General features: G+C 43.8%; 1 protein-coding gene across 1 annotated transcript; it reads right to left on the reverse strand.

The window, feature by feature from the left end:
- Positions 1-3213: 3213 nt before the first annotated feature.
- On the reverse strand, positions 3214-9375 carry HAUS3 (HAUS augmin like complex subunit 3). The gene is made up of 5 exons (XM_072126202.1): positions 9249-9375; positions 6801-7722; positions 4938-5377; positions 4578-4803; positions 3214-3961 (listed from the first exon to the last, which is right to left on the reverse strand). Exons 2-5 carry the CDS (start codon positions 7701-7703, stop codon positions 3740-3742), a joined length of 1791 nt encoding a protein of 596 aa, XP_071982303.1. The 5' UTR covers positions 7704-7722; positions 9249-9375; the 3' UTR covers positions 3214-3739.
- Positions 9376-10970: the final 1595 nt, after the last annotated feature.

A 10970-nucleotide genomic window follows, 5' to 3' on the forward strand; every position in this document is an offset into this window, starting at 1 on the left:
ATGTAGCGGGACTCATATATTATTAAACTAGGATCAGGCCCAATTGATAATTAAAAGTATTATTGGTATTGATAATGGGTAGCAAAAGGGAAAACAGTCTAATATTAGCAATATTTGTCATCTTACGACAACTATCTTTTTAGAAAGGTCCTTAAAAGAGAGAGAGATCACAATATTTTGAGAACCAGGAACTAATTTTCTCTGCAGCGCCACCCCAGGTGAAATAAGGTATTGCAGTTTTCAGAAACAACTACTTGCAGGGTCCTCCAGAACACAGCTCCCGCAACATCATTGGCCTCTCCACTCATTCACTAAATGTGTAACATCCCCCACCGGGGCCTGAGCCGTCGGTGTCTAGAAGAAGCCGGGGCCTGAATACCGGAATGGTCGGCTAGTGCGGCCTAGGGCCCGGCGATGATGAACTTTCAGTTCTATATTGGAACAGGCAACGGCCTTAACAGCAGTCAACTTCAGCTGAATGGAGGTAGCTGGTTGGAGCTCAGGTAGGTGTGCACACAGCCTGGTAAATAGCCTCAGGCTGGGGTAGGAGTCTTTTAACAGAGTCCTTGTGGTGGAGCTCTGCTTTGGATCTGGTCTCTTGTAGACCAAGGTGTCAGGGTAGCTTGCCTCAGACACCCCTGTTCCCTGGGCTGACGACCTGGACTCTCTTGAGAAAAAACCTTGAACTTAGACCTCTTGGAAAGAACCTTGAATTTTCCAACCACAAGGGGCTTTTATAACCTCCCCTTGTAAGCTGGCCACTCCCTTGTCCAACCAGCTTGCTCCTACCATGTCAGTAACACAGAGCATACAATTGGACAAAGGGATTAACCCTTGCCTTCCAGGGAGAGACCTACAGCCGCATACTAGATTTCCATGCTGGAGTCCTCCTACTGAGGTGTTCAGGCTCACCAAGCAGCTCCTGACATGGAGAGGGATGACTTTCCCAAAAACCTACCTAACCCTTTGCATTGGCAGGGGTGTTAAAATACTGTCAGCTCACCTCTGCTTGTATTGTATACTGAAAGGAAAGGTATGCAAGTCCTCTGAGCCAGGACCATATGAGGCTACTGGCGCATGTGCCCCTGAGTTAGGCCATTACAAATCCACACCTGGCGTTCAATGCTAATGTAGAACCGATCACTCCACTAAGGTTATCAGAAACTCAAAAGTTTACAAGATCGATCCTAAATCATATTCTCAGCAGCAAGTGTTCAATTCACCAAAATCAGTGTCATGTTTAGATGGGGCTGGTTCTCCAAACACAGTCATAACATTGTCCAAACTAATGGATGAGGATCCTAAAATGGACATTTTAATGAAATATTGAATGTCGGATGTTGGTAATGGGGTTCAGTAGCATCAGCAGGGTCTCATGGACATTATAAGGAAGTACTGACCTGTATAGATGTCAATTTAGCACTTGGGGTAAGGTAGGATCTACATAAGCAGCTATGTGTTTGCATAGCTTTGTGACATGGAGTCTGACTTGACCCACCGAGGCAGATTCAGGAGCGTTGTGTGTGCTATCACAACTCAGCTTTATTCATTGCACATGAAGTCTGGAAGAAAGTGTCAATTTTACATAATGCAGCCCTATCCCCACAAAGGAAATCTACTACATGCATACAGTGCTTCTAAACCAAGCACACTTACTGCAAATGCTGGAGGTGTGCCTCCTAAAACAGGATCCATTCTTCTTTTTGCTTCTATTAGCATCTTTTAAAATGATGCAAATGAGCCTCAGGGGCTCCTGTCTACATCACAGAAGCCCCTACTAGTTCCATCATCTACTAACTATTCACACTTCCATTCTGCTTTCTGGCTGGGGAGGGAGGAGACGCCATTTTTAGCCACTAAATGAGTTTAGACATTTAAGTGTAACTATAGGCAAATATATATATATTAGCTTTTGCTCTAGTTTTTATAGTGTCCAAAACCTCAAGAGGAGCTGCAACATCCTGAAAATAGCTGCCCTGCCGGCCGCTTGGAGAGGACCCTATGTTCTTCTATGTTTACACTGGAGCTGGAGAGGTCACCATGTTTTTCTGTTATCATTCTGTACCATGTTTGTTTTATTAGCAAATCTCTGGAGACGTGTGGACTCGAGAATTTCTGTTGGCTTGAATCTTGTTATAAGAGAAGCTTAAAGGTACAATCCATAGATACAATAGGGGATGTGCATCGGGATTCTGTGCCAAAGACATGAGAGCACTCTCAACCCAGATGGCTATTTTAATCACAGGTGGGTCAGATGCGATAGGATTAAAGCATTGGTGTATATGATGCCATTTAGGTTAGGGTCCCAAAAGGGGTCTGAAAACCATGTGGTGTCACTGAACCTATACTTAATAATAATAATGTCAGCTACATCAGGACAAAGGCTATTATATTCTTACTAGGAGCATCAAATTATACAAAAACCCCTTGTGCAGTTAAAGGAAGACTACCACTTCCCTTGTGGTAGAGTACCCAGCAGCGTTAATAGAAATATATTGCTCCCGTAGATGATTTTTTAAGAGAAATTGTATGTTTTTATGCAAATTAATCTCAGCGGCACCACTAGAGCCCCTCCAGGTTGCAGGGGCACTGGCTATAGCACTCCCCTGGAGCCCTTCTTCCCCTTCACTCGCTCCCCCTCCAGCTATCAGTTAAATATCTCATGGCAGCACAGAGCTCCAGTCACGCCTCCCAAGAGCCCCTGAGATTAATTTGCATTAAGTTAAAAGGTCTATTTAAAAATCATTCCAAGGAGAAGTGATAGATTTCTTTTAAGCTGTTCAGAGATTTTAGATAGCTGTAACACAGATATTTGTTGGCCTTTTATATACTGCTCATATGCAGGGCCGCCATTGGGCTCGGACATTCCTACAATAAAAAAGGGGCCCAAATTCACAGTATCCCCCACTCCCCCCAATGATTTTTCTGGCCAATAACTGCAGCAGTGCTCTGTCTCATAGGGTCTGTGGTCATATATATGAAAAACCCACATAAATGGGGTTGGAGGTATCTAGACACTTCTGGTAAAGGCTCAATGAGGGGTGGGGAGGGTTGGGCACGTTCAGGTTTTTTTATACCCAATTCTTCCCTATTTGGACCCTTGCATCGCAAAGGTCAAAGACTTCCAATCTAATGTGCACGACCACCTACAACCATGCCCATGGCATGGACATACAGAGTTCCAAAGAGAAGTCCAGAAACTTGACTACAAGAGACTGTAAGACATCATTGTATTCAATTGCTGCTAGTTCTTTTTTTTTTTTTACATGTAAAAACTATTTAAAAAGATTAAAACTATTGCCATATCATGTTACCTAAAAGACCTGTACATATTTACATAGAATACACGATACATGTATCAGGTAAAATAAGCTATGTACAACTCATCTTCTTATCTAGGGTCTAGTCATGGGGTGTCAGTTATGACATTACTGTATGTGATACATTGGTATTAGGTTAGCGTGTTTGCACTATGGTTTGTTCTTCTTGCAACAAAATGTCACTTCTTTGAAAAGTCTCTACTATCTTAAAGGGTAGTCGGAATTTTATAATTCAAAGTTAAGTCCATAAAGCGGATTTCATAACGACCAAGTCCAAATCATTAAAAATATGTATATGTAAAAAATTTGTACAGAATTTGTTTTGACACAAAAGTAAAAATAAAATATCCCATTGCCTTTGGGCTAAACCCAAATGAACATTCTGTACGGACAAGGCCGGATCTATAATAAGAGAATGACTACGTGGTGTGTATATCCGCCTGGGACTCCAGGTTCTGTACTATGCTCTTCAGGAGCTCTTCGTTCTGGAAGAAGTAAACATAAAGTTCTTTCTCCAATTTGTCCAACTTGCTTGACTGTAAAATCTTTCTCTTCACCCTCAGATCCTCTAGAACTTCCAATAAAATGTGATTCAATTTTTCTAGATGGGAACTTAATTGCTGGAAATGGGAGGACACCTCCTGCAAAAAAAGATGTGCAGGACATGATTTATTATAGAATTATTAGACGCCTATTATGTAGATTCAGCAAATCTGTCTGACGACCAAGTGAAGAATATCGTCCCTCTCTATAGATCTGTAGTATTAAGCATAAAAACTTTAAAATATAACTTCAATTAAAGGGATTTTCTGGGATTCAGGAACTCCACACAAGAAACCGGTTATGCATGAAATTAGACACATATCCAACACCTGGCCTAAGTGATCATGCCTAAATAACCGCAAAGGGACAGGGGTGGGCGCAATGGTCAATTCAACAGGACCGGAAACTAAGAGCCACCGCAGGAGCCAAAGGAGACCCAAGTAACAGGTATGGATTTCTATTTGTATACAAAACCCAAACCCTGTAGAATTGTTAAAGAGGTACTTTAGGATATACTTTTAGCCACCTGATAGATTGACAAAAGTTGCATTTCCAAGAAAACCGTGAATCCTAGTGATCTATGATGCTATGAGTTAAAACTTACAGCATTAAAAAGGTCACTATGATCTTCTGGGTTTCAATCAGCCAAGCTCCAGTCAGTCTGTCTGGGAAGCGCAGCCAACATAAAGACATGCTGCTGTCTGAACTACTTACCTTGGTACTTAACACAAGTTCAGTTCCCTCCGGATACATATAATCTTGTAAAGTCTTCATATTAGCTTCCAGCTTTGACATAAAAAGAGACTGTTCTTGCTGAGAAACGGCAAGCTGGTCCTCCAGCGTCTTGATGTCCAGGGATAACTTCTGAGCCAACGATTCTAAACCGCTGTATGTCCTGAAGAGCTTCTGAGTGTTATCTCCATCCAGGAGCTGGAATAACCTGCATCAGAGTGAATATATATACAGTTACAGTTATGGTGCACACACCCCATTAAAGATAACAGAAGGAAACGGGTATACAAAGCTACTGAGAAGCCATAAAGAATATAACTCTCACATAACTAACCCTCTTACCCATGGCTGGACGGATCTTTAGAATCAATGCTGACTCTTGGCTTGTTTGAGGCCAACAGAGAGGTGTCAGACATCATCATTGATCTTGCTTGCAGCCTTTCAGCGCTTTGTCTTAGCTCCTGTATTAAGGCTTCCAGTTGGCTATTAACATTTCTCTGTTTCCGTAGCTCCAGCTCAAAGCCGAGCAGTAAGATTTCGAAGGAGGCCCTCTGCTTCATCAGGTGACTACACACTAGGTCCTGCCTGGACGTGTACACCTTGTGCCGAGCCATCTGCATATCGTAATCTCCTTTAACAATGGGCATATTCAAAAGTTGGGCGCTCTCCCTCACCAGGCCTGGAAGAGTCTCCTTCTTTATGGATTCTATGTTATTTTCAATCTTTGATGTCTCATCCTTCAAGCTTGAAATCCTCACTGGTAGTTTGTCTTTCTGAGAAGCCTTTGTAAAGCAAAGAAATAGTGTTATTCACCTAAAATTGTATGTAAGGCAGCAAGAGAACCAAATACTAAAGACACAGAACACCACGCCTATCCATTGCTTGTGGTTGGTATTGTAATTCCTTAGCTGAAACTGTAATACCTTATACAATGCAGGACAACCAATTTAAGGTTAATTAAAGGGGTTGTCTACCCACATCAAGTTTTCCCCTATCCACAGTAGAAGGTATAACTTTCTATTTGGTCAGAGTTCTAGTAGTTGGAGTGACACGGATCACAAGAATGGGAGTCACAAATGAATGGAGTAGCAGGATGGACATGTTGGTAATATGTACTAGGATACCATGTCCTCCTATAGCAGTGGTGGCTAACCTATGGCACGGGTGCCAGAGGTGGCACTCAGAGCCCTTTCTGTGGGCACTCAGGCCATCACCAGAAATGACTCCAGGTATCTTCCTGCAGTCCCAGACAGCCCAGGACTTGCTGCGCTCAGTGCTATTTTAAAGTGTCAGTGCTACCTGGGACTACTGGAGGAGTGGGAAGGTGTGGACAGATCTGGATTATCATTGTAGCTCCTGCTCCGGCCCTGACAATTCTTCCTGTTTATGGGATTCTGGAGGGAAGGTACAAATTTCTTCTATTTTCTGCTTTATTGGTGTCCTCAGGGTGCTGGTATGAATGAAAGCTGTGACAGAGCAGGGAGTATAAATAACGAATTAAATGTTGGCATTTTGCGATAAATAAGTGGGTATTGGTTGTAGTTTGAGCACACGGTCTCTAAAAGTTTCACCATCGCTGTTCTAGAGTTTCCAGTTATGCAAATACACCCATCAAGCGGTCCAAATTCTCCTGAATGATTATGTCTATTAAAAATACATGTATGTGAGATGGGTGATATGTTACAGCAAAGATGGCAAGTGCCCAAACTACAACAAAAACCCAACAAGGCATTTTAAGCAGTAACTTATTCCTCCCCATTTTGCCATAGCTTTCAATCGTAATGGCATCCTAAGGGCAACAATACAGCAGAAAGAAGAGTAATTCAGATTTTTATTGTAGCTTTCCTCCAGGGCCCCCTGACCAGGAAGAATTGCAAGGCCCAGAGCAGGAGCTCCAATGATAAGCTCTGTCCACGCTTACTCACTCCTCCTATAGTCCCAGGCAGCCAAGGATGTGTTGCTTTTGAGTAGCACTGATCACGGCACATCCTGTGTGCCCTGGGACAGCGGGAGGAGGCCATGAGTCCTATCTTGTGAACTCTATGCTGGGGTGACAGTCTGGGTGCCCACAGAAAGGGCTCTGAGTGCCACAAGTTCGCCAGCAATGTTGAAGCCTTTAGAAGGGTTAATGTAGAAGGGTTATTGTTCCTTGTGGTCACTGAAGTGACGTATAGATAGATATACGAGTCTATAACACATTCTTACCTGGCTTTGAGCTGCGCTGGCATTGGCCTCAGCCCACTGCAGCCCAGCCTTTATACTGGCGTTCTTGGCCTTGGTCTCTATCAGCTTGTGCCTAGCGCTGATATATGCCAGCTGCAGTCTCATCATCTCTTTGCACTTTTCCTCTAGGTCAGGATCATGCTGAGCCTCGTCATCCAGCTGAAGGAGCTGAAAGTCATCATCCGACCCCTCTATACACTTAGTCAGGCCCTCGAAAAAATGTTCCTTAGTAAACTGTGTGAGTGTGGCGGTACTTTGTTCTTCACATGCTAAGTATTTATCTAGGAGAACCTGGAATAAGAAGATGGGTGCTGATGATGAGGACTGACCACCATCCTGGGGGCTGTAGAAGGATATGAGCTTCTGGATGCCTTCGACAACTGTGTGGAGCTTGTGATTCAGCTTGTTATTGGTGACCTGCAGGACGCTTAAGGTTTCGTTCAAGGCCTTGGCCTCTCTGTCTTCTTCATCCTTTAACTTCAGACAGGAGTGGAGGTTGGCAGAGGCCATCATCTGAAGCTTATTCCTCCTCTTTAGGTGCAGGCCTCGTAATCTCTGCAGGGCGTGAAGCTCTTCTTCCAGCTTCTCTACTGCCACCTCCTCCAGGGCAGAAGTCCCAGAGCTGGATGGTTTACACGTCTTCATCACCTCCTCTAAAGCCTTCTCATCCAGCAGAGCTTTCCCAGACTCCTTTAACTCATTATAGGCCTGCAGCTTCTCCTCCGATACCACATTTTGCTCTGTGACGTTGGCGCAGAACCAGTCTAGGAAAGATTTGGCATCTGTGGTTTCAAACAGCCAGTCAAAGTCTTCTCCATTCAGCTTGGAGGCTTTAGGATAACTGAGCTTCTTCAATGTCTGAACAAAGTGATCTCCACAATTCATGATGGTTTTTGTACGGACTCTACAAGGAAGCACAAGAAAGTAGTCATTGGAGGTTGATGCCACATGTTTCTGCTAAGATACTTAAGTGGAAGACACAATATATGATGGGACTGAAGCTGGTTATACAGCGGGGTTTACCACCTGCTTATACGGAGAAGAGTGAGACACATTTCTGGTAGCGACATAGTAATGAATGGAGCACTGGTCAGGCAGGCCGAGCATACATAACAGGACTTTCATCACAGGGAACCTGTCACTAGATTTTACCCCATTAAACTCCCAGGCCCCTCAGGCCTGTGATTCTGTGATCTACAGAACCAGAGATCCAGGAAGTTAAAACAAAGGTGGTAATCCTCTGTGTAGTCCCAGGTGTTGCATTTCAGAAAACAACATGTGACTTGTCTGTGCTGCAGACTCCTCAGCTCTCAGCCCCCACCTTCCCGCTCCTGTACAACTCCTCCCTTCCCCACTGATGTCAGCTCACCAGGCTGTGAGCTCTGTGAAAAAGCAGGAGGGAGGAGCTGCACAGGAGCACAAAGGTGGGGGCTGAGACACCCACTGATCAGCAAGTTAGGCCTGTGGATAGGGCCTAACTTACTTGGTGGGAAAACCTCTTTAAGGAAATGTACCATCAAAATGGACCTTGGATAAACCAGGGGCCCCTGCTCATAGATCCAGGTACCGCGACTGTGGTACTCGTCTTATATCTGTTATCCATGGCCTACTACAGCACAGAGGGGCTCTGGTAATGCCTCGCGAGTCCTTCAGGCTCATAAACATAATTTTAAAAGTTGATATTAGAAGGAAGGAGGCCATGGATAACAACTATAAGAATATTCCCACAGGAATATTAGATGGTTTTTTAGATGGGATTTAGATGGTAGAGTTCCTTTCATTAGGTTTTTCAGGATTCCCAAATTTTTAAATAAAGCTACAAATAAACATTTAATAATAAACAATGTGTACTCACACCACTAACATAAAGGTCTGTAACTATTTATACAACACATCACACATAAATAACTATCACACACAGACACAATGTAAGCAGGAGAGCAGACACATCACATGTGCAAAGTGATGGGACATTCGGGACACAAAAAAACAGTGTTTATTGTTTTTTAGCATCTGACCCTTTGACATTGGAGCACAATCTGCCTCTCCTGAGCTCTAAAGATGCACAATCTGCTTTTTTTTCGGGAGCTCTAAAGATGAGCTGTTCGAGTGCTGTAAGATTCTAATATAGAATTATAATAAATAACCTCTCAATATCTCATTATTTGCAATACCTCTGCTTGCTGTCGATGACTGAAACCCCATTCAACTCTTATTACAGGTGCAGAGCTCGCTACAGTGTATCAGCGCTGTGCAACAATAAGGGCAGATTTCCATTCACTGACAGCAAGCAGAGATTTAGAGACAGCAAGGTGAACGAACTTATAAATACACACAAGAAGTAGTGTTTTCTCCAATAGCAACTAGACATAAAAATCACCAGGAGACCCGTCCCCCTGCACTGTAACCGTATATAATGACTGGACTTACCTGCTGATTCGGGCTTTATTTTTCCCGCTACTGGTTCCGTACGGGATATTTCGTTTGACGTCACAACGAGAGCTACGGAGTGCCGCGATGGCCAAAACAGATCAATGCTGGAAAAACGCGCCAGTTGTCACAGTGGTTACGCCCAGAGACTTAGCGGCGCTGTACCGCCATAGACCGGCAGGGGGCGCTGATGACGCGCTGTGTGCGGTTTCCCGCCTGTGACGTTCTGAGGGAAAAAAATTGTGCGAGCAGGAGAAAGAGAGAAATTATACCAAATCCTATATGTCCGCTCTATATGGGCAGTAGAATTTGTCTTGAACCCTATTTTATCTTTAGACCTAAAGGTATGTTCACTAGAAGCGGTTTCCATACAGGTTCTTTAAATATGAGTGAAATATACCTTAAACCTGGTCACAAGTAGAGCACTTCTGACTAAACATGACATAAATGTGTAAAAATCACAGGTCCCACCAAATAATCTGTCACCAATAGGCAGGACAGTGTCCAGTGATCTCACATATGGCCTCTTTTCTGGAAAGATTAAGTAAAAACACCACAAACCAAGTAACGGCGTAGCTAAGTGACGCCATACAGCTAAATGAGGGAGAATGGGGCATGCTTTTCCAATAGATGAAAGTCACAGGGACAGTGACACAGAGACGCCTAATGGGGTGACAAATATGAAGGATAAGGTCATCTTTTCTCAATAAATTATTCTGAGAATCAAAATACATAGTTAGACGTCAAGTTTTGTGGAAAAAAAGTCGAAAAGAGACCCCATATTTACCTCTTGGTAGGAATCAGTTTCCAGATTTAGGCTGGCGCCACACGTGGCGCTTTTGTCTGCGTTTGCGAACGCAAACGCAGACAAAGTCGCGCCCACCGGGGCGGGCCTCGGCCCGATCGCATCGGCGTTTCTATGGAAACGCCTGCGATCGGGAACGAGCCGCCGGTGTTTCGTGTTAATTTAACGCGAAACACCGGCGTCTCGTTCCCGATCACAGGCGTTTCCATAGAAACGCCGATGCGATCGGGCCGAGGCCCGCCCCGGTGGGCGCGACTTTGTCTGCGTTTGCGTTTTCAAAGGGTGAAGACACACATGGCGTTTTTAGGCCATTTTTGGGCCGTTTTAGTTCGTTCAGATTGTAAAAAACGCATTCATTTTTGACAGGTTTGACCAATTATCTTAATTCAAACTGCTCAAAAACGCATGCGTTTTCAAAAACCGCATGCGTTTTTTAAAACGCACGCGTTTTTTAACGCATGCGTTTTTTCCGATCTAAAAACGCTATACTAAAAACGGCCCAAAAACGGCCTAAAAACGCCACGTATGGCGTTTTTGGGCCGTTTTTACTTCGTGCGTTTTTGTCTGTTTTTCATTGCGCCATTTCGGAAAAACGGACAAAAACGCATGCGTTTTTAACGATCTGAAAACGCACTTAGTAAAAACGGCCCAAAAACGGCCCAAAAACGCCATGTGTGTCTTCACCCTTAGGCTGCGGTCACACGTGACATTTTAACCCATTTTGGCCTGTTTTAAAGCAGTCTGTCAAAAAACGCATGCGTTTTTGAAAACACATCCAGTTTTGATTGAGATAATTGGTAAAACCTGTCAATAATGCATGCGTTTTTTAACGGACTGCTTAAAAACGGGTTCAAAACACCACATGTGTCTGCAGCCAATGGGCCCATTTAGACGGCCATGTCTGCGTCGTTTCCACA

This window comes from Engystomops pustulosus, chromosome 1 (genome assembly GCF_040894005.1).
Source record: "Engystomops pustulosus chromosome 1, aEngPut4.maternal, whole genome shotgun sequence".
In the NCBI taxonomy this organism is placed as follows: Eukaryota; Metazoa; Chordata; class Amphibia; order Anura; family Leptodactylidae; genus Engystomops; species Engystomops pustulosus.

Bases quoted from the DNA above. Each gene is read 5' to 3' on its own strand.
- HAUS3 (XM_072126202.1), bottom strand. From the start codon at position 7,703: ATGAATTGTGGAGATCACTTTGTTCAGACATTGAAGAAGCTCAGTTAT. The intron at 5,378-6,800 runs GTAAGAATGTGT...TGCTTTACAAAG, and splicing joins CCAGCGCAGCTCAAAGCCAG to GCTTCTCAGAAAGACAAACT. The intron at 4,804-4,937 runs GTAAGAGGGTTA...ACTCTGATGCAG, and splicing joins AAAGATCCGTCCAGCCATGG to GTTATTCCAGCTCCTGGATG.